The 22,585-nt window shown below is 55.4% G+C and overlaps 2 protein-coding genes across 4 annotated transcripts; both read left to right on the top strand.

The window, feature by feature from the left end:
- The first annotated feature begins 2,284 nt into the window (after positions 1 to 2,284).
- Positions 2,285 to 15,248, top strand: HAAO (3-hydroxyanthranilate 3,4-dioxygenase). 3 transcript variants are annotated; one of them, XM_061211029.1, is made up of 11 exons: positions 2,347 to 2,428; positions 3,156 to 3,261; positions 3,379 to 3,457; positions 8,270 to 8,353; positions 8,649 to 8,755; positions 11,330 to 11,419; positions 11,761 to 11,804; positions 12,106 to 12,251; positions 14,055 to 14,123; positions 14,315 to 14,397; positions 14,496 to 15,248. In XM_061211029.1, exons 2-11 carry the CDS (start codon positions 3,257 to 3,259, stop codon positions 14,572 to 14,574), a joined length of 786 nt encoding a protein of 261 aa, XP_061067012.1. In that variant the 5' UTR covers positions 2,347 to 2,428; positions 3,156 to 3,256; the 3' UTR covers positions 14,575 to 15,248. The 3 variants fall into 3 exon arrangements, with proteins under 3 accessions (XP_061067011.1, XP_061067010.1, XP_061067012.1); XM_061211028.1 differs by lacking the exon at positions 3,156 to 3,261 and having other exon boundaries at positions 2,285 to 2,428; positions 14,874 to 15,248; XM_061211027.1 differs by lacking the exon at positions 3,156 to 3,261 and having other exon boundaries at positions 2,285 to 2,428.
- Positions 15,249 to 17,799: 2,551 nt separating this feature from the next.
- Positions 17,800 to 18,913, top strand: OXER1 (oxoeicosanoid receptor 1). Its single transcript, XM_061210882.1, is given in 3 exon segments — positions 17,800 to 17,977; positions 17,980 to 18,264; positions 18,267 to 18,913. Coding segments are annotated over 3 exon segments (1,095 nt in total). The 5' UTR covers positions 17,800 to 17,814.
- The last annotated feature ends 3,672 nt before the right edge of the window (positions 18,914 to 22,585 follow it).

Below are 22,585 nucleotides of genomic sequence, written 5' to 3'. Positions count from 1 at the left end.
TGCTTATATGTGGAATCTAGAAAAATGGTACAGATGAACTTATTGGCAAAGGAGAAATAGAGTCACAGATGTAGAGAACAAACTTATGGTTATCAAGGGGGGAAGGTGGAGGGGTGGGACAAATTGGGAGATTGGGATTGACATATACACACTACTATGTATAAAACAGATAACTAATGAGAACCTATTGTTTAGCACAGGGAACCCTACTCAATGATCTGTGGTGACCTAAATGGGAAGGAAATCTAAAAAAGAGTGGATATCTGTATACGTATAACTGATTCACTTTGCTATACAGCAGAAACTAACATAACATTGTAAAGCAACTATACTCCAATAAAAATTAATTAAAAAAATAAAATAAAATGGATAACCAACAAGGACCTACTGTATAGCACAGGGAACTCTGCTCAATATTATGCAACAACCTAAACGGGAAAAGAATTTAAAAAAGAAGAGATACATGTATATGTGTAGCTGAATCGCTTTGCTGTACACCTGAAACTAACACAACATTGTTAATCAACTATACTCCAATATAAAATAAAAAGTTAAAAAAAATAAAAAATGAAATGCAGGGTAACTGTCATTCCTTTCTTTGAACTACATATCAGAACATCTGTTGGGCTGAAATCATGGAGGTTTTTTTCTCCTTGTAGTGGGAATTCATTCATGCCTTTATCCACCCACCCACCCATCCATCCATTTAACAAACATCCAGTCATCTCCTCTGATTACTTGTAGATGAGAAAGACAAAGAATATGGTTTGAGTTATTTTGGTGCCAAATAAGATTCTAGAAAGAAATGCTCAGAAAAAAAAAAAAAATCTAAATAAATAACTAAAAAGAAAAAGGAGGGAGAAAGGGGGGGAAAAGGGGAGGGGAGGGGAAACAGGAGGATCCCAGCAGGGGAGGGCAGGAATCTTGTTTGCTATCAGACTGGGTTTTTTTTGTTTTTGTTTTTGTTTTCCAAGCTAAAGAATTTATTTTTTCAAAAATAAATATATTTATTACAGAAAATTTAGAAAATACAGATAAGCAGAAATATGAAGAAATCATAACTCAAGGATGACTTGCCAAAATTTTGGCACTTCCAGATTTTTTTCTATGAAAAAATATCTTTAATTCAAACTGCAGGTATTATCTTCAAATACAGTTTTTACTTAATAAAAGTAATTCGTCTGACTGGGTTTTGATTTGCACAAGGAGCCCCTGTGTCTGAGGGTGCTGAGAAAACCCGCCCACCCCAGGCAGCAGGGAGTGGCCAAGATGGGATGGGGGACAGGAGTCGGAGGAGTTTCGAGTTTCCTAAACTCTAGTCTGGATGCTGGTGTCTGGGCTATGTTCCTTCTCCGCCACCCTCACCTCCCTCCTCCAACACACAGGCGCAATCTTCCTAAGAATTCTGAGTCGGGAAGAAAGAGAAGAAAGCACGTGTCCAATCGTCCTTCCCCCTCCTCCACACCCACACAGGCAAGCATCGGGTCTCCCCGCGCCCCGAGGGTCCCGGGTTAGCGCCTCTTACCCCAGGCTGGAATCGTTAACCCATTAGGTTTGTCCGCCCTCCGCACCCCGGATCCCAGATTCCTGAGGTCCGAGTGCCCGGTTCTTCATCTGTAAAACTCCTCATAAATTGTGGTGTGACTTGAATATGCCCCCAAGACATGAAAGGAGCTGAGAACAGTGCCAGGCACCTTGTCGGTGCTCTGCCCGCCGAGGGGACGGCGCCCCCCAGCCCGGCGCAGCGAGTACCTGTCTTGCGTCCGGGGCTCCCAGCATTGCGCCCCCCGCTGCTCCTCCTGTCCTCTCCCGAACCAGCCACAGGTAGAGCCGAGCAAGCAGCCCCCAAGAAATCTGCGGACTCTGGCCTGACCTCTGTCCTCGTGAAAGGATAGGGGACTAACATCAATCGGGGCCTATGGTGGCCGCTATGCAACCCTGAGATGGCTGTGTTGACATTCCCAGTTTTCAGATGAGGAAACTGAGGCCTCAACCCAGTGCCAGCACCCCTGTATTCAGGCGCCCTGGTTTACAAACCCGCCTTCCCCCCCTTACAGGATTTCTTTGGGGTTTCTCTGGGGCCCAGGCGGAAAGTCTGGGGACAAGGGACCAGGAATGTTCTCGATCCTGTGACTTACGCTGGATCGGGCGCCCCACTCCGGCGCGGGTGGGCGGGGCGCCCCGGCTGTGCTGCGAGGCTGGGCCAGGCGGGGGCTCCAGACCAAAGTCGGAGAGTGGCCACAGCGCGTCACAGGTGGTTGCCCCGCCCTTTGACCCTCGGGATGCTGATTAACCAGGTCGGGCAGAGCGCGGAGGACACGGCTCTGGAGCGCGGCTCCTGGGAGGCCATGGAGAGACCCGTGAGAGTGAAGGCTTGGGTGGAGGAGAACCGGTCCTCCTTCCTGCCCCCGGTCTGCAACCAGCTCCTGTGAGTCCCATGCACGCCCCCATCCTCCTGCCCTCTGTCCTCACCTCCTCCTCCTCCATCTGCACCCCTCAACCTCCAGCCCGGAGTTCGTCAACCCAGAAGCTTGCAGAAAGGGGGATGCCATTCTCGTGGTGTTCAGGGAAGGGTGAGGACGGGCTGTTCCGGGTTTCACCACCTTCGTCTGTTCCTCTTTCTGGTGACTGCGTGCTGCCTTGACGTCTGAGAATGGCTGGGTGACGGAGACTAAAGACTTGCCGATGCCAGACGGCAACCCTGTCGCCCAGGGCTGAGAAACAGCGCTCCAACCCCCACTGACTCTCAGAAATTGGGGGGTGGGGAGGTTGATACCCCAGAATCAATTGTAGAACGGAGGCCTGGGGACAGCCCAATTGTACACCCACACTCCGTTCAGGAAGCTGCAGGCAGAGGGCGAAGTCAGAGGGTCAGCTCCTGTGGGAGGATCTCCATCTGGTGCTCTTCCCAGGCCCCCCTCTGCAGCTGGGCGCACACAGACCCCCACCAGGCCCTCCCTGGCCACCTCTGCCCCAGCACCCAACAGGGCTGACCGTGTCCCAGCACGGTCTTCCTCCGGCAGACCTCTCAGGCCCTCGCCTGTGGACCCTTCACCTCCTTCCCCTTCATTCGCCTGGGTGCCCCGGCCTGGTGTGCTCCCCAGCTCCGGGTTCACAGTCCCGAGTTTGCTGTGTCCGCTGAAAATCTCCAACAGGGCGGCTCCTCAAACCACACAGCTCCAATCACTAACACCTCGACAAGCCGGAGACTGCCAAGCGTTTTCACATCATCTCATTTAATTCTCCCAGTAGCCCCATGAGGTGGGATTTTTTTTTTAAATATCTTTATTGGAGCATAATCGCTTTACAATGTTGTGTTAGTTTCTGGTTGTACAACCGCGAGCTGGTTCAGGACCTCTCCCCTCTCATCCACTGCAGGCACCAGAAGCAGCTCAAAATCATGTTCGTCGGGGGTCCCAACACCAGGAAGGACTACCACATCGAGGAGGGTGAGGAGGTAGGCTGCGGACTGCCCCCCCACACACACCGACCCAGCCCTGGGGGGAGGGGACACTTCCCCTGCCAGGGCCAGAGCCTGTGGATGAGAGAGGCGGGTGGTCAGATGACTGATGGGTGAAGGGGGCACAACTGAAACCACAGGGTAAAACTGCTGCCTGGAAGTTGTGGGCACCCAGTGACACCCTTGACAGCTCCATCCTCGAGGGAACACTGCTGGGAAAGCCCCGGGAAAGAATCCAGCCTCTGCGGGTGTGAGAGGCTCCAGCTGTTGGGCATCAGCCCCCAGACACAGGGGCCGTCCATGCTCCGGGGGGGAATGCCCTGGCCCCCTCGCCCCCAAACCTGAATAATGCAAGATTGGCCTCCAAAATGAGACCCAAATGCTGAGAGGGACCTGGGCACTCCACTCTGGTCCCAGGAGCCCAGTTCTCCAGGAAGGGCTGGGGCTGGGAGGCCCCCTCCTTATCTAGAGGGCACAAGACACATCAGTTGCTAGGAGCTATTTGATGGAGGGGTGGGCAGGTGGGAGGGGGAATTTGTACTGAATACCCTTTTGTACCTTGAATTTTGAACTGTATTTCTGTACTCTCTACCCCAAAGTAAACAAACAAAAGTAAACTCAAAGAAAAAAGATGGGCCCCCTTGAGAGGCACAGATGGGTTCCCAGCTATCAGAATCTCTGGTGGCAAAGGTTCAGTATGGGGGGCCTGACGCTGGGGTTCAAGGTCCGGGGTTCAGCTTGGTCACCAGCCTCCACCCCCCACCACTGGTGTCTCAGCCGCAGCCGGGGACTGGAGGGAACACAGGAGAATCACTCGCTTAACAAGCATTTGCCGAGCACCTAAGGCGTGGGTGAGGGCAGAGCGGGGAGGACCCCCGGGCCAGCCAACCCCTCGCCTCTTCCCCGTCCTAGGCCACGCCCCTCTCCAGCCACCCACTTCTCACAACACACCTCACTGGAGGCCATTTTCCTCTGGAAAAAATCAGCAGGAAAATCAAAACTACAGAGGGAAGATGGGATTGGATTGGGAGTGGCCCCGGTGGGGGAGATGAGGCCGGTCACAGGGTCTTTCCTGCCTGCCTCAGTCAGCCTCAGGCCCCCCATCTTGTCTTCCAGAGGCTTCCACCCTGTGAGCCCAGGTCTCAGTGCCCACCTCTCCCATCTCCCTCCCTCCTTCCTCCCCTTCTTGCCCCCTACCACCTCTGTCCCAGCCCCACCTCAAGGTCTCCCCAAGTGGATGCGTATCCACTTAGGGGCCCAAACCAAACCCTGACTCAGCTGGGTCGCTGGCAGGTGAGGAGGGCTGGCTTGAGCAGGTGTCCCCACTCTGGAGGGACCCTCAGGTGGCTGGGAGGAATTTGGGAATTCCCATCAATCTGTGATGGCTTGGTCCTACCTGCGGCGGGGGAGAGTGCCAGCCACAGGCCCTGGCAGCCACAGGGCTGAGGGTCAGCATCCTCTCTGTCCCTGCTTGTCCTTGAATCCGAGGAGAGTCTGGGGGCCAGGCTCCTCCCTGGTGAGGGAAGGGAGTCACTGAGCCGAATTCTCCTCCTGGCTGAACTCAGGCCTCTGCAACAGCCTTTCAGGTGCCCGGGCTCTACCCACCACACACACTCCAGTTACCTGACTCCTTCCCTTGGGGCGCACAGGTGCGAGGGAGCCTGGGCTGGGAGTCAGCTGGACCTGGAGTCTGCCTCTTACCAACGATGTGATTTGGCAGGGCCCATCACATCACCTCTCTGAGACTGTTTCCTTGCAGCTCACGGGGGACACCGGCCCCTGGCTGGTGGAAGGATGCAGTGTGGGTACAGTATGTGCACAGAGCCTGGCACAGAGCTTAGGTGCTTAATACACATGGGTTCTCTGCACCCTCAGCCCCTCTCTGGCCTCGCCTGCCTGTAAGGCCTTTCCAGGCTGCAGAGGCCAGAATCGATTCAACAGCCAGTACAGTTAATCTTCTAGTTAGCCCCAGGTCCCAAACATCATTTACTTCCAAACAGAGCATCATTCCTTTTGGATTGCCCGTGGCTGTTTGGGATTTTCTGCTGTTCAAGATGTGCCCCTCTGCTCCAGGCTAGGCCTGTCCCTCATCACAGGACAGGCCTCTAAAATTCCACTTTTTCTAAGTTGTTTAATGGCCACTAACACCTTGTAGCCTGCCCAGAAAGGGCTTGACTTTGGCCCAGACCATCACTCCAGCCCTGCCGCCCACTCCAGCTTTCCCTGATAGTTGTGGGGCCTAAGGGGTATGGCCCCCTCCCTAGAATTCTCTAGGCCTTTCCTCCTCTCCCCATAACCATGGAAGGACACCTCCCACATATACAAACACATAGGGGCTTCCTCCCAGCTGAGGAGGGTTTGGGGGGAGTTTGCAGAATTGCTCCCTGGAAGAGCCTGATAAGTTTTTTCTTATTTGTTTTAAATAATTTGCATGAATTATTTTTAATAATAAAAGTAAATATTGTTTATTGTAGAAAACGTGCAGAATATAGGAAAGACAAACGTAAATGTGTACCTCATTCATAATCCCACCACTCAGGGATGCCACGGTGAACACTGCCTGGATTATACATGTATGGCTACATAATTAGAAACCTGCTGGGTGTAGCTCTGAATCTTGCTTTAACATGATAACTTTAGTATTTTCCCATTTTATTAACAGTTATTCAGAGACATCGTTTTTAATGGCTGCATAATGTTCTATATATTGTCTCTATCATAAAATAGTGCCATTTCCCCTATTGCTGTTATTAGCATTATTTTTGCTATTCCTTCCATCACTAATATTAATAGCTAGAGGTTATTGTGTGCTGACTATGTGCTGGGTACCTATGTGTACAGCATCCTGGGCACACTTCACAGCAACATTCTGAGTAGATACTGTCATTTTATAAATGAGGAAACGAGGCACAGAAAGGCTAACTGAATTGGCCAAAGGTACACGGTGACCTGGCCGAGCTGAGGGCTGGGTGACACTGGATGCTATGCCTTTAACCACCATGTGCTGTGATAAAACAGCCATGTACGGCGGCCATGAGGCAGGTGCATTTCTTAAGATTTTTTTTTTTTATGTGGACCATTTTTTTTTAAGTCTTTATTGAATTTGTTACAATATTGCTTCTGTTTTTATGTTTTGGTTTTTTGGCCGCAAAGCATGTAGGATCTTAGCTCCCCAACCAGGGATCGAACCCCCGCACTCCCTGCATTGGAAGGTGAAGTCTTAACCACTGGACCACCAGGGAAGTTCCGAGCCAGGTGCATTTCTGATTCACTGCAGCCACTTTCCTAGAGATGGAATGACTAGGGCAAGCTGTAAGGCGGCCAACTGTCCTGGTTTTCCCTGGACTTTGACGGTTTCAGCGTGGAAGGTCCTGCATCCCAAGAAACCCTTACAGGGGTGTGAGCGGTGAAGGCTCTTCCTGCCCTTTGCCACATTGCCCTTCAGAGGGGTTGTGTCAGCTTGTCCTCGTGTCAGACTGTAAAGCCACATTTCTCTAGTTTCCCTGAGCTCACTTGATTTCTCTTAGTAGACTCTGGGACAAGAACCTCTATCTCCTCTAACTCCTTACACGATAGTAATAATTATTATTAATAACACCCCTTCAACTGTTTGGCTGGGGCTCTTAACACCCGTGCAATGTGTGACTGGTAAAGAGAAAATGTGTCTTCCTCCTCCTCCTCCCAGTGCCATGGGTAATCTCAGGAAACACATTAATTAGGGACTTAGGATGGAATAGGAAAATGCAGTAGGAACCCTGCAGCGCCTGCTCCCCACCCCAGGGAGACAGCAGGAGGCGAGTGCTTCCATCCCCAGAGCCCCCAATTCATCCCAGCTTCCAGCATCAAGTCCACCATTTACATGGCCATTTATGTGTCCAGTCGACCTCCAGAGGGATTTGGACCAGCATAGCCCCATTCCAGGGCATCACTGTGGCCAGAGGAGCTAGCCCTGGCTCCAGAGCTACACTCAGACTCAGGTCCAAACTGCTGCTCCAGGACTAACTGTGTGACCTTAGGCAAGTGGCTTCATTCTCTGAGCCTCAGATTCCCTTTTTTCTTTTCTGCAGAATGGGGCTAATAATATTTTTGGAGGTTGCCACAAAGATTTCTGATAATGTACAGGCATACCTAAGAGATATTGCAGGTTCGGTTCCAGACCACTGAAAGAGAGCAAATATTGCAATAAAGTGAGTCACATGAATTTTTTGGTTTCCCACTGCATGTAAAAGTTATGTTTACACTATACTGTAGTCTATTAAGTGTGCAATAGCATTATGTCTAAAAAAACAGTATACATACCTTAATTTAGAAATAATACTGTTGGGAAAATGGCACCAATAGATTTGCTCAATGCAGTGTTGCCACAAACCTTCAATTTAAAAAAAAACGCAGTATCTGGGAAGCGCAATAAAGTGCAGCACAATAAAACAAGGCCTGTCTGTATAGGAAAGTGCTTGCCCAGCCCCTGGGACGCAGTAAATGGGTGGTTCTCCTTACCTGGCTGATGGGTCGCTGAACTGTCCACTAAGCATCTCAGCCAGCCTCCTGCCCTCAAGCCAGACACCAACTGTTACGTCCTGGGTACTTTGGTCATCACTTTAATGTCAAGGTATGATCCTCATGTGTCCCCAGCCCTTTTATCTGTGGCCTGTGTCAGGGGAGGCTGGGGCCTCACGCGAGAGTGACCAAGGTGCTCGTGAACTCTGAGGCCTTCAGGAAGTTCCTCAGGTTTCCTGGTCAGAACTCAGGCCAAAGACCTGGAAGAGGGACTGGGGAGGGTCCAAGCCTGTCTGCTGTCCTTTGCCCCAGGTGTTTTACCAGCTGGAAGGCGACATGCTTCTCCAAGTCCTGGAGCAAGGGAAACACCGTGATGTGGTCATTCGGCAGGGAGAGGTGAGGCTGGGCCCCAGAACAGGACCCCAGCATGTCCACTCTCCTGGCTTTCGTGGCGGTCTTGTGTTCGCAGCCTTTTCCTGCCCTCCTACCTGCCCAACCTGCCTCGGCCCCGTCCTCAGGCACTTCCTCCTCAAGGCTGTCCATCTCAGCACAGCCTGACATCCCCTCTAGTTCCTAGGTGGAGGCTTGGCAGAGAGGGGGCTGGGCTGGACTGTGGCCAGCTGGGGAGGCCTGGGACCCCGCAGCACTGAGGCCTCCGTCGGGGGCTGGCACCTTGTCCCCACCCCTGCAGATCTTCCTCCTGCCCGCTGGGGTCCCCCACTCTCCACAGAGGTTTGCCAACACAGTGGGGCTGGTGATTGAGCGGAGGCGGCTGAAAACGGAGTTAGATGCGCTCAGGTAAATGGGCCTGGTCTGGGGGTCTGGCGCAGAGATGGGGGGGGAAGCAGCAGGATCCTAGATAGACCCACGAAAGCCACTCAGCCACCACTGAGAGGGTTAGTGGCAATGGAGATCCTGCATTTGCTGGCTGATGGGGAGGGATTGGGGTAGGTGGTAGGGTGGGTCTGATGATGCCGGGTAGGCGGGGTGTTCTCTGTGACACCCCTGGGAGCCCATCAGCCTGACACCTTCTGGCTGGGCCCAGAACATGTGGGCTCTTAGTTCCCCAACCAGGGATTGAACTCACGCCCCCTGCAGTGGAAGCGTGGAGTCTTAGCCACTGGACCGCCAGGGAAGACCCAGAACCTGTGCTTTCTGCACTGAGGTCTGCTGGGGAAGGGCAGGGGGATGGTTGCCAAAGTCAAACCCCCCTGGCCCAGGGCAGCCCGGAACAGTGCTGCTTCTCCCAGCCTCCCACCCCAGAGCTGAGTCTCCGCCAGTGCGCCCCTCTGCTTGTTTCTCTGCCCCAGCTCATTCCACACCCAGCGCTGACATTTGAGTAACACTTGCTATGTGCTGGGCACCGCTTTATGTGTATTTATTCCTTTAACCCTCACAATGATCCTAGCCGGTGGGTACCATTATGTACTTTACAGATGAAGAAACTGGGCCCAGGGAAGTTGAGTTTGCTAGAAAGTGGCCGAGCTGGCATTATAGAGAAATATGAAGTTACGGCCGGGACAGCCTAGATGGGAATGTGAATAAACACCAAGGAGGGGACGAATATGGGTGCAGAGATGGGTGCTCTGTTTCTATAGCAGATTTCTAGAACAGAGTTCCCATCTTGTTCCATTCAGTCACCCGATTATTATCCTCTGAAAGGAGGACTCAGCCTGTGGTTCAGGGGGACCCAGATTTTTCCAAAAGCTAAGCTATTTTTTTATATTTTTTAACTAAGAAAATTAAAGTTTCCCAGCAAGTTACTGAAATCAGAAAACTTTGTTATAATGGACATTTAAAAAATGTCCACATCTTCTATTATAATGGACATTTTAAAAATTCTTCCCTTTTTTTCTAATTACCAAAGTCATACACGTTCAATCTTGAAATCTGGAAAAGTACAAGAAAGCAAAATGAACAAAATTAAAATGACTTGTCAGGTAAAGGGTAAATTTGATAGCATGTGAATGATATCTCAATAAAACAAAATAAAGAGAAAACAAGCAGAAAAAAGTCATCCCGCCAATCAAAGCTAACAAAGCACTTAGACGTCCATCTCATCTTTTTTCTATGCATATCTACACCTTACAACATTGCAGTCTTACTGCAAGCATGGGTTTGAGTTTTGCGGTTTTTTTTACATAAAAAAACTCATGAGTATCTCTCATACTATTAAATGCTTTGCAAAAAACGCCATGTTAATGACTGCATACTAATCTACTGCAGAATAGTCTGTTGTAGAAATAGCTGCCTGGCCTTAAATTCGAAAATACATTTTTGACATGGGGCTTTATATGGGGAGTCTTCAGTGATGGAGAGGACGGCGTCTTCAGTAACACTTTTACAGCAAATTCAATAACAGATTTCATCTGGCTGCTTTTGACCTTTAATAAAAGCCAGGGGCTCAACATTAAAATGCCACTCTGAAGGCAGTTCCTGGAGGGCATCGAGGTCCAGTTATGAGGCTTTCCAGTGGCCAGCTCCATCCCAGGATAGAACTTAGGGTGTCAGGCAGGGTGGATGCACTGTGTCTGTAAACCATCGCCCGTAAGCAGGACCACTTCTCTTTTTCAGGAGGAGCCGAAGAGCAGAGCTGGCCTGGCACTGGGAGCTAAGCTTGGGGGTTAGGCATTCAGTCAGTAGATGTGCTGCACACACAGGGCCCTGAGGCCCAGCCCCGGTCTGCCCCGCGCTCCTCAGGCCACTGGAGCTGCACGCCAGGCCGGGCTGGGGGCCTGGGTGGGCTTCAGGGAGTCTACTAGAGGCTCTGTGTACAGGCGTATGGACCTTCCTCCAGAGAAGAGGCCCAGCGCTTTGCTCCAGTTCTCAGAGCCATCCATGACCCCAAAAGAAGGAACCCCTCATCTGGGGGACGTCTTCAGCACGTTGGTTCCTTAAGGTTCCGTGTGCTCTGACCTAGAGTGCCAGCACACTAGGGCCCGGATCAGGCTCAGCCTCAGCTTCCCCTTTTGGAAAAGCATTTGTCACTGATGCTGTGTTTCTAAGACTGTCTCCAGTCGGCCCTGCTTCTGCCACTTACAGGCTGTGTAATCCCTGCCAAGTTGCCCAGCTTCTCCCTGAACCTTGGAGTTCTATCTACTTTGTAAATGGTCAAGTTTGGGGAACCAGGAAAAGCTATGGCAACGGGGTCGATAATAGCCCACCCACGTTGGGGCCACACGGGGGCTCCTGGGAGAGCCGAGTGTGGGTGAGCGTGCATTGGCCACTAGGTCGCGCTAACAGGATGGAGCAGGCCGTCAGCTCAGTAGGGCCAGCCCGGGCCCAGCCAATCACAAGCAGAGCCAGGCCTGAGGGAAGCTGCCCTGAGGACGTCCAGGTGGGGAGCTGGGTGCCCGCTTTTTGTTCTGGCAGGTACTACATAGGCGACACCACTGACGTCCTGTTTGAGAAGTGGTTCTACTGCGAGGATCTCGGCACACAGTTGGCCCCCATCATCCAGGAGTGAGCCCCCACCCAGCCCCTGCCCCTCGCTCTCCTGAGGCCCCATGCTCTGGCTGGGGAGAGCAGACCCAGCCCAGCAGCGCTCCTCGGCAGTACCTGCCAGCCTGGAGCCATCAAGCCCAGGATTTAGGGAGAAAGTCTGCCCCTTCCCAGGGTGGAAAGCCCCCTGGGGAGGGGAGGGAAAGGATGGCGGATATACAACAAATTGTGTGAGGGCACCATGAGTGTGTGTGGGCTCCTGCACCCCGGAGTCTATGAGTGTGTGTTTGTGTGTGTGTGTGTGTGCACGCACGCGCATGTGTGTCTCACTAGCCACTACTCTTCCCCCTTTGTGCCTGCAGGTTCCTTAGCTCTGAGCAGCACAGAACAGGAAAACCCAACCCTGGTAAGGCGACTAGGAACCATCTTTCTCCCCTTCCACCTCCCTCCCTCCCTCCCTCCCTCCTTTTCCAGAGAAGGGTGGGTCTTGGCTCTGGGTACCAGGGAGTCTCCTTTTGAGTACTCTGCCCTGTACTTAAGGCACAAGAAGATGGTACCAAATAGTACCCTCCCATGGCTGCTTGGTCCTTTAGCTGGAACCAGAGCCCATTCCAGCGATTGGGAGCGGGGACCCCTGGGAACTGGGCCCTCTGGGGCGGGGCCGGCGGGGCCAGAGGACGCTGACCACAGCTGTGCTGTGGGTGCAGACCAGCTGCTCAAGGAACCGCCATTCCCCCTGAGCACACGGTCCGTCATGGAGCCCATGTCCCTGGAGGCCTGGCTGGATGGCCACCGCAAGGAGCTGCACGCTGGCACATCCCTCAGCCTGTTTGGGGACACCTATGAGACCCAGGTAACACAGCCCTGGGCCACCCAGGGCATCTGCCCAGCAGCCCCGGGAGATGGGAACTAATTACACATGGACACACACACACACACACACTCACATGCCAGTTTTGGAGGTTGTGGACGCAAGCATAGGTCTTCTTGTTTCCTCCCTGACTCCGAGAATGATGGCTTTGCTGTGAGTGGAAGCCCATGGAGGCTATGTGGTCCCCAGCAATCTTTCTTTGCCTTCAGAGTAGGGGGTTGCCAGACCCACTGAGAGATTCCTGGGGGTCTGGGGTCATCTCCCTGCCAGGATTTCCTGGGCCTTTGGCCAATCATAGCCTTGGCAGCCAGAAGGGAAAGAGATATTTGGGGGTGAGGGTTGGGTGGAGAGTTGCACAGAGAGACCCAAACAAGGCTCACCTCCTTCCATTCAACATCTATTGAGTGCCTATTATGTTTCAGGCTTTAGTAGGAAAATAAGAGTCACTGTCTCAGAGAGTGTATGGTCTAGTAAATGGAGAAGTTAATCAATGATTGCCACGATCATGTGATACATTCTTTGGTAGAGAAGCTACAGGAAGCCATAGGAGGTTAAAGGAAGAACCAGGCTGTGAGGGAAGTCAGGGACGACTTCCTGGAGGAGGTGATATAGAAGCTGAGTTTTAAAGCTATTGTAGGAGTTTGCAAAAGGAAGAAAGGGAGATGGAGAGCCCATTCCAGGTGAAGGAGAAGCCTGAGCAAAGTCATGGAGGCTTGAAACAGGCTGACATTGCAAACAGCTGAGGTTGGGGAACCAGGACAGGGGAGTGGGGGCAGCAGATACAATTGGTAGATGGCCAAAGTAGCAGGCAGTGCCCACGTGCTAGCGGCTCTCCTGGGCTGGGCAAGGTGCAAGGACGAATCCTGGAAACAAGAGAGCTTCACCCAAGTGCTGAAGCGGGGAGCAGGGGTGTGACCAGGCTACAGTGGTGTTTCAGAAAGATCACTGTAGCCTGTGTGAGGACTGGATCAGGAGGGCAAGTGTGGCGACGAGGAGACCTGCCAGGAGGCTCACGTTCACTTGTGCTTTACCGTTTGCCACTGGTACATCCCTTGGAGTTTGAATTAGATACCCTCGTGGAGGGATGATCACTAGATGCAGACCTGCCCTAAAAGGCCCAGCAGCCGAGCCCTGAGCTTACACAGGGCTGTGAGAGCCGGCGCGCCCCACCAAGCCCCTCCCACCCCATTCTTTCACACCCCTCCTTCTCCCTGCTTCAGTTCACTCCAGCCAATATCTACTGAGTCCCACTCTGGGCTGGTGGGAGCGTGGCCTGCACAGCAGCTGTGGGCTTCCGGGCTGATGCAGGTCAGAGCTGCTCAGCCTCCCTCTCGCTCTCATTCATCCTCTCCCATCTCCCTCCTCCTCCTTAGGCCAGACTCCTAACCTCTCACGAGGAAGGGAGGTGGGCATCCTCTAGGGAGTTCATGTGTGTGTGCTACGTGCGTCTGCACTGTGCCATGTACACACACGTGCCTAGTGTGCCCCTGGTAGGCGTGCCTCCACATGGGTCAGCAGTAGTTGTGTCGTGCATCCGAGGGGCCAGATATGTAGGTGGGTGTGGAGGGCAGGCACGTGTGATCCCCAACAGCAGGTGGCCAGGGGGCCCTGTGGCCTGGGCAGCCTTCCTCTCCAAGGCCCCGTCTCTGCTCCGCACCTGGAAATGAGGCTGTGTTGCGGGCCCCATCCCTGCCCCACGCAGGCCTGGTGTCTCGGGGCCAGGTTCAAGGCCATCTCCCACCTGGGGCAGGATGCACCGGAAAGCTCTGTGTCACTTCCCCCCAGGTGATGGTCCGTGGACAAGGCAGCAGCGAAGGCCCGAGACAGGACGTGGACGTCTGGCTGTGGCAGTTGGCAAGTGGGCCCGGGAGCCGGGGGGGGGGGGGGTCACAGCCTCCTGCCTGCCCGTGAGGACCAGGCTGCTCCTGGGGTGCCCACGGCCCGGACCGGCTCCCGGGCCTCCTTGCCAAGGCTGACTCAGGGACGCTCGGACAGGTGCCGTGGCCTGACAGCCTCCATTTGCTTCTCCTACTCCTCTTTCCTAGGAGGGCTCCTCGGTGGTGACGATGGAAGGACAGCGCCTGAGCCTGACCCCCGATGACAGCCTCCTGGTGCCAGCTGGGACCGCGTGAGTACCCGGGGAGGATTTACCCCCAACTGTGGGACTGCCCACCTTTCCCTGGGATCCCAGCCTTGTCTGAGCCCCGCCCACCTGCGTCGCCACAGGTATAGCTGGGAACGAGGGCAAGGCTCCACGGCCCTGTCTGTGACTCAGGACCCTGCCCGCAAGAAGCCCCTGGGGTGACTGATCCTCATGCTGCGGGCCCAGAGCAGCCACAGGGTGCCCCCGAGCGCCACCCCTGCCAAGTAACTCGCCCAGCCCCACCGCTTCTACGTGCACTGCTGCCGAGTGACTCAGCATCTCCGGGGCCGGGTCCTGGACACCACTGTCATCCATCCTCCTCCTGTCCTCTCCAGGACGCCAGGTTCCTGGGGGCCGTAGCTCCCCTCCTCCCCTAACAGCCTTCAGCCCACTGCCCTGCAGGGTTCTGCCGGGTGGACTGCTCCCTGAGGCCAGGGTCCTCTCCATCCCTCTGTCCACAGGTTCAGCGCAGCACTTGCCTGCTGCCAAGAAGGTCCTCAGTAAAGGCTTCCTGACAGACGGGCACCTACGGGTCTGCACACACACGGCCTGTGATCTTTGGCAGACACCTGGTGCTCCCATGACTGTGTGTGCGTGCAGGGGGGAGGGAGATCTGGAGCACTGGGTGACCGTGGACCTTGTGGAGGGTCTGTGACCGGGTTCCCCTGCTTGTAGAGAAGCGCTCATGCTGTGTGTGTGGCCCCTCCATGCGAGCTCCTATGCCTGTCCTGGGGCACAGCTGATGTTGTCCCTCTGCCTCTTTCTCTTTCTCACTTACTCTTTTTACATAACTTTAAAATATAGCATCTGTTGAGGTTTCTCTCCCCAGTAACTGAAGTGACTTGTGCTCATTGTAGAAAACGTAGAAATACTAAAAACACAAAATCCCCCCAGCTGGAGTTAACCACAGTTAATACACAAAGATTGTGATGAGCCTTCAGAGGGGCGTAAAGCTGTTCAGGGGCTTGGCAGCAGGGGGGAGGGCTGTCTGGCCTCCTCCCCCTTCTCCCCCCTGCTATGTACAGGCCCCCGTGGGGTCCAGGAGTGCTGGGAGCCCCGGACGCAGCAGTGGGTAGAGACGAATCATGCAACCTGCAGAGGGAGATCCGGGCTTGGTTTCATGGGGCTTCAATGAGAAGTTGGTGAGGGGTCGCACGTGGGGGGAGCTGAAGCTGGATCTGGATGAAACAGGTCCCTGGGTAGAGTCAGCGCTTCCTCCAGAAAACCTGGGTCTGAACCCTGCCTCCCCTGCCCCAGCCTGCCGGCTCACTGCTTCGATCCCCTCCACTGACAAAGGCAAAGGAGACCCTGACTTTGCTGAAAGGACTTCCGGCCCTGAGGGATGTCAGGACCTTCACCCACCTACCTCTCTAGAGGATTTCCTCTCCTACGAGCAATGAAGAAACACCACCAGCCTCCCCCTAACCTTCCACCAGTTCAGGGCAGTGAGGGCAGAGGCTGGGCGTGTGCTCGGGCTACAGTGATGTGTTTCTCTGTACAGGAGCTGAGGACAGAACACACGAATGTCCCAGGGAGGCCCCCTGGGCAGGGTGCACATGGCCACGAGAAGGGCCCCCTGGTGCCAAGGGTGGGCCTAATCCAAGACAGAAAAATCACGAAAATTAGATCTCCTGTTTTTCTGAACACCGACTCTGTGCGAGGGAATTTGCTAGACATTTTCACATACATGACCTCATTTAATTCTTACAACTCTCCAAGAAGGTGGTAGCACCCCATTTTACAGATGAGGCTCAGAGAGATTTGGAAAGCAGGCAGCTCTGTTTCCAACCCAGGCTTGTCTGTATTCAAAGCTCAGTTTGGGGCTTCCCTGGTGGCGCAGTGGTTGAGAATCTGCCTGCCAATGCAGGGGACACGGGTTCGAGCCCTGGTCTGGGAAGATCCCACATGCCGCGGAGCAACTAGGCCCGTGAGCCACAATTACTGAGCCTGCGCGTCTGGAGCCTGTGCTCCGCAACAAGAGCGGCCGCGATAGTGAGAGGCCCGCGCACCGCGATGAAGAGTGGCCCCCACTTGCCGCAACTAGAGAAAGCCCTCGCACAGAAACGAAGCCCCAACACAGCCAAAAATAAATAAATAAATTAATTTTTTAAAAAAAAGCTCAGTCTGGTGGTCCCACCACCCTGCACCCTGTGGTTACGGCCTATCTGCCCTCAGCCTTGGCCAGTGGGAGCCCAGGGCAAGGGAAAGGCCTGGAGGATCTGTGGGAGAGGGGCCAACGGCCACTGCGTCTGAAACCCAGAGACTCAGAGTTGGCAGCACGCAGCGCCCTGCGGAGCACAGCCATTTGGCATGGGGGCGAGGGGGCGGGGCGTGTCAGATCCTGGAGCCTGGAACCACAGCCTCTCTTGGTGCTGTCCCAGGTTACCAGGAGCCCCAGGCCCTCATCTCTGCCCGCAGGCCTGGCGCCATGGGCTCATGAGAATACCACGCAGAGGGGGCAGGACTGGTACCTTATCTGAAGCCAGCCGCAGCCTCCCACTCCCCTCTCTGCAGTGAGTACTGGGTGATGGCCGGCTAAGTGGGGTGGACAGTGGCAGGGAACCTCGAGGACTCTCAAGATTGTTCTGTTTGTGGGAGAAGCCCCCATGTCTCCAGGCCATGGCAGTAGAAACTTGGCAGGGGAGCCCTCTGCCTGTGGGATGTGCTTCCTCACGGATGTGGACTTGGGACCATCACAGACTTTGGAAGCATCAGGAATCTGGGAATAACGACAGCAGGCTGGCGGACGTACAGCAGGCTGTTCTCAGCAGGCTGTGAGCACGATGGTCAAGGTGTTGACTGGGCTCCCGCCTCCCTCTCCCAGGACGATGTCTTGTTGGCTCCACAGTCCCTGCTGCCAGAGCTGGTAGGGGCAGGGAGGCAGCCACCCTGTCCGTATCTGTGATGGGGTGGGAGGGGTCCAGGGTGGTCTGCATGAACCGGAGGGCTCTAAGTTGCCAAGACAAGCTCCTGCCTTCAGGCAAGCCAATGTCTGACCACTCAGGGCTGTGAACACTCGGCCCAACCTCACTCCAGCTGGGCCTTCCTCCCACTCAGGGTTTCTCTGGGCCTCCACTCACCCTGATGAGCCCTGCATCCTCCTCTGCCAGGGGCAATGCAGATTCCAACCCGAGGCCAAGCTTAGAGACCTCACAGGCAGGCCACTCTGTACCGGGGGGAGGTGGGGGTGGGGAGGGCGGGTAGGGAGGGCAGGCTGCAGGGTTCCCCGTTGCCTGCAAATAGGAACACAGGGTTTCTCAGTGGCTGCGAGGATGCTGATGAAAACCCCAGGATACTGAATCATCGTGGTGGCCAGCTGACAGCAAGCACTAATCCTTGAACACTCGTGCAGGGGTAGGACGACCGTAGAAACTTCTCTCAGATCCACGGCCCAAGCAGCCCATGGAATTTCATAACCTGAGCTCTCCCTCTCCCCTTCCTTCTCTCTCTCCCTCCTCACTCCCTCCCTTCCTTCCTCCCTCTCCCTCCTCCTCCTCTCCCTCTGCCTTCACCACTGCCTTGGGGTCACCTGGAGAGGCCTCGGCTCCCTGCCACCCGGCCTCCTCCCCATGGTGTCTGCCCTCCTGGCGCCAGTCCTGAGCGTGGAATTTGTCCTGGGCCTGGTGGGGAACAGCCTGGCCTTCTTCATCTGCTGCTTCCACGCGTGGCCCTGGACGTCCAACACTGTGTTCCTGGTCAGCCTGGTGGTGGCCGACTTTCTCCTGATCATCAACCGGCCTCTTCGCCTAGACTACTACTTCCTCCACGAGACCTGGTGCTTCGGGGCCACTGCCTGCAAAGTCAACCCCTTCGTGATTGCCACCAGCCACTCAGCCAGCATGGTCTCCCTCGCGGCCTGAAGGTGGTGCGGCCTCACCACGTGCTGAGCAGGGCCTCCGTGTGGGCAGCTGCCCGGGTGGCCGGGGGACTCTGGGGGGGCATCCTGCTCCTCAACGGGCACCTGCTCCCGACCACCAATTCCAGCCACTCCTGCCTCCGTTACCAGCTGGGCACAAGCCCCTTGGCCTCACTCCGCCGGCACCAGGCCCTGCTCGTGTTGGAATCCTTCCTGCCGCCGGTGCTCAACCTCTTTGCCATCATGAAGGTCATGCTCACCATCCGGCGCCGAGGCCTGGACGTGCAGGCGGGCCCGCGGAGGGCCGTGTGCACGCTGGCCGCGGTCGTGGCCATCTACGCGGTCTGCTTCTTGCCCAGTATCATCTTCAGCAAAGCTTCCATCGTGGCCTTCCGCCTGCATGCCTGCCACACCCTGGACATCTGCTCGCAGCTCTTCCATGGCTCCCTGGCCTTCACCTACCTCAACAGTGCCCTGGACCCCAGGCTCTACTGCTTTCCCAACCCCAACTTCCTCTGCCAGGGCCGGGCCCTGCTGGGCCTCATCCAGGGCTGGCAGGCCTCCGCCAGCGACGAGAGCACCTACCAGCCCTCTGCCTGGCGCCGGGTGCCCTCTGGGAAGGTGGTGACCGCAGGGAAGCTGTAGGCAGAGGTGTCGCAGGAGGTCTCGGAGGAGGGCTGACCAGGAAGGCCCTCCCAGGACGGGGACCCTGCTGCGGTACCACAGGAGGGAGGACTGCCAGGCTCTGGGCTGGAGGGACAGGGTCACTCCCTGGAGTGTTGCCAGCACAGGGTCCCTCAACCAACTGGACAAGGGACATCTGCAGGAGCCAGGTGGGTGGCAGGGAGAGAAAAGGGTCTTGGCTTGGAGTCGTGTGTCCCAGATGATGTCCCCAAAGCACAGAGCATGATGGCAGGTGGAGACAGGCAGGGGCTCCGGGACTCCAGCTCAGGCAGAGGGCCACACAGCTGCCCTGGCCCGGGCCAGAGCTGGAGGACTGTGAGAGCAGAAGTCTTGCTTTAGAAATTAGACAGCTGCATTTTCTGTGATCTCCAGTTTGTCTTTTTCAATACTAATAAACTTCCTTTTGAAAATGCAAGGCTGCCTCAGCTGTTCTAAGGAAAACCAGTAAGTTATCTTTGGGTCCATCTGGCTCTGGCATCAGGAGGGTTCAAAGTGAGTTCCCCAAGATGAAGGGACACTCTGGGGACAGAGTGGGGAAGCTGTCCTTCCACATTGATCCTGGAGCCCCGGTGTGCCCTTAAAGTCAGAACACTTCCCTGGGAGAGGTCCTTAGGCTCACAGGATGGGCTGCCCACTTGGATCCCTGGGAGGCCCCTGACTTGCTCTCCTGCGGGACCACATGAGGATCTTCAGCCTGGGAAGTTACCACCTCCATCCAGTTCAGGCTCCCGACTCGGCTTGGACCCCCTCCCCCGGCTTTCCTCAGCCCCAAGTACCCTTCTCTGGCCCTGGAACCTGTGGTGGCTGCTACCCCACCAGGACAGGATACTGGATGGGGGCAGGGGTCTCCAGGTCACCAGAGCAAGCTCACCGCCCTCCCCCAGGCCCAAAGCCATCTTGCCCATCTCTCCCCCTTCTGTTCTGTTCAATACGCCTGTGTCAGTGTCTGAGACCACCTGGGTTAACACATCTGTTGACCTGGGGCCCCCAGGCACAAGGCGTGCACTGGGCATGAATCAGGGGTTTCTTTGGCGGGGGGAGTGGTTGGCCCTGTTGTCCACAGCCGAAGTCATTGGGGGTGCGTGGCCTTCAAGGCTTCCGAAGGGCTACACAGAAGCCACTAAAGCCCCAAATATGCACCTCCTGAACGCCATGTGTCCCCAGCCCTAGCCGTCTCAGGAGAATGAACATCTGCCCCCAGTAGACATACGTCCTCCCCGCTGCGGGGGACAGAAGGGCCTGGGACTGGTTCCCTACTCATCACCCCAGCCACAGGCCTCTAGGCCTCAGATACAGGGTCTGACGATGGGGGCCAAAGCCCCTCTCCCCAACTGTTTTAATCCTCTTAGTCCAACCCTCTGATATTGTGGACAGGGATGCCCTCCCTCTGTTAAAAGTCCTCAGGAGTGGTGGCCAAGGCCCAGGAGGGTCACCCACGTCCCAGGAGGGAGGCAGGTGGATGCCTTGTGGATGCTGAGGTGGGAGAACGTGTCAGGCAGAGGGAGGTGGCCTGGGGGACACGTTGGATGGGTATTAAAACCTGGTGTGTCTCCAGCCATCTTCCCTTTTCTGAAAACTCACCAGCCGCCGTCAGAAACCCACAGAAATACTGAGAACCCAAACCAAGTGATGGAAATGGGTGTGCCTCCCAGGCCCCTCCAAGGGGGCTCCCCGGGTGTCTCTGCCCCACATGGCCCCCTGCTCCAGTCCTCCACTCTGCTGCTGCCTTTTTCTCGCTGGTAGAGCCACTCCTAGGAACTCCCGCCTCGCCACCCTCTGCTGCCACAGAGAGGAGCGGGCCAAGCCTGCGCCAGCCCCACCTGAGATTTGTCATTTCTAAGTCAGACGTTCTTATGAGAGGTCCAAGCGCTCCTGGAGGCAGGGGGTGGGGCACTTTCTCGTGGAGCAGCCCCCTCGAGGGGCGCTAACGTGTGTGCTGAATGAACACCAGGCACCTTCCCTCTGATACCATCTCTCCCCACGTTTGTACCTGCCTGGCTTCAGAGCAGCTCTGGGGGCAAATGGGGCTCCATGTGCCATTTCCTTGGTCCTCCCTTCCCTGGGCCCTTCCCCTCAACACCGCCACCCCCCCGCCCTCTCAGGAGCCGGGCTCACTCTCTTGACCTGATGTAAGGGAAATGACCAGATGGTCCCCGTGGCCTATGTGCACTGCTGTCTCTCCCCCTTGAGAAGTCCCAGGTAGATGCTGGTCACAGGGTTTGGGCCCACACTCCTAACCTTCCCTGGGATCCTTCTTGCCCCTCAGCTTGAAGTTGAGGACTGCTCTCCCCACTGACAAGGCACTCTCTAAAGGGGGTCTGGGTGTCCCCTCATGGGAGAGAAGCAGGGCTTCAGGCTGCCTCCACACTCTCCTCGCATGGAAGGACCCCCTGGTCCTAACCGTGGTCCCAACCCACTGTACCCCTCCCTGGACTTGTTCTCCATGTGTGAAATGGCAACAGTAACCCTGGCCCTTGCTCAACTCCAGGGGTTAGAGATGGAAATAACTGATATGCCAGAGCACTGAGTGAGGAAGGTAGTTATTATGGGGAGGGGGGAGGGGACAAGGGGTGAGAAAGGATGGGGGGAGGGGAGGAGAGGGGAGAGGGCAAACTGTGTTGAAGTGCCGCGTTTTCTACTGGTGGGAGGGTACCGGTTGTGGCGGTACAAGGTGAGTGGGAGGTGGTACAAGGCTGAGCAGAGACCCTATTTCCTGCATTTGGCTTCTACATAGCATTTTGGTCCCTGGGACGGGCTGCACTATTCGGTGAACATGTTGGGCAGCACCTCTCTCCCCTTCCTAATGTGACCCGCTGTCCCCTTGAGGGGTGAAAAACAGCTTCCATGACTTTACCCCGGGGACTCGTGTGCAGGGGGTAGGCAGGCATGGCTGGGCTGACAGGCCTGAAGCCACCAATCATCCAGCATTTGCTGGGCACACACCACGGCCCAGACCCTAAGCCACAAAGTCAGACGATAGGTGTCTGACCTTGAGCCCCAACAGGCCAAGCCTGGGAGAGACAGACCTGCAAACGGATCAAATGCAACCCAAGCCAGTGGGATTGCGAGGTAGTAACGCACCGATGACAGCACAAGAGCACAGGGGTTGGAGTGGGGGGTGACAGGGGGCGATGCACGTGAGCTGAGTCTTGGAGGATGAGGAATGTAGCAAAGGGAACGGCATCCTTGGCATAGGGAAGGGCATGAACAAGGGCACAGAGCTGTGAGAAGACTCGGTGTGCAGAGGAGATCACTGAGGCAAGGGAGGAGGAGGCCTAGGGACAGAGTTAGGAGACAGGCAGCAAAGACAGGCTGGGCCCTGCAATCTCAGGAGCTTGGGAGGGTCCTGCAGACAACCCAATAAGGCAGGAAAGGGAGTGTGTGTGAGGTTTTTAAGAAGCCGAGGATGATCTGTCTTGCATTTTGATCAGTTACTCTGGTAACAGTGTGGACAGACTGGCGAGGGGTGTGGGAGATGACCTGAGTAGGACCTGAGTAGGAAATGGTCTGTATTCCAAGCAAGGGCAGCGGCAGTCTGCAAAGGTACAGACAGAGAGGCACAGCCCACGTCAAGGAGAGAGGCAACTTTGTGGATGACGGGTGGACACTGACGCATTAAAGAAACAGGTGGTA

This window comes from Eubalaena glacialis, chromosome 14 (genome assembly GCF_028564815.1).
Source record: "Eubalaena glacialis isolate mEubGla1 chromosome 14, mEubGla1.1.hap2.+ XY, whole genome shotgun sequence".
NCBI classification, from domain to species: Eukaryota; Metazoa; Chordata; class Mammalia; order Artiodactyla; family Balaenidae; genus Eubalaena; species Eubalaena glacialis.
The sequence above is the reverse complement of the archived record's forward strand: the minus strand, read 5'-3'. Positions and strand labels throughout refer to the sequence as shown.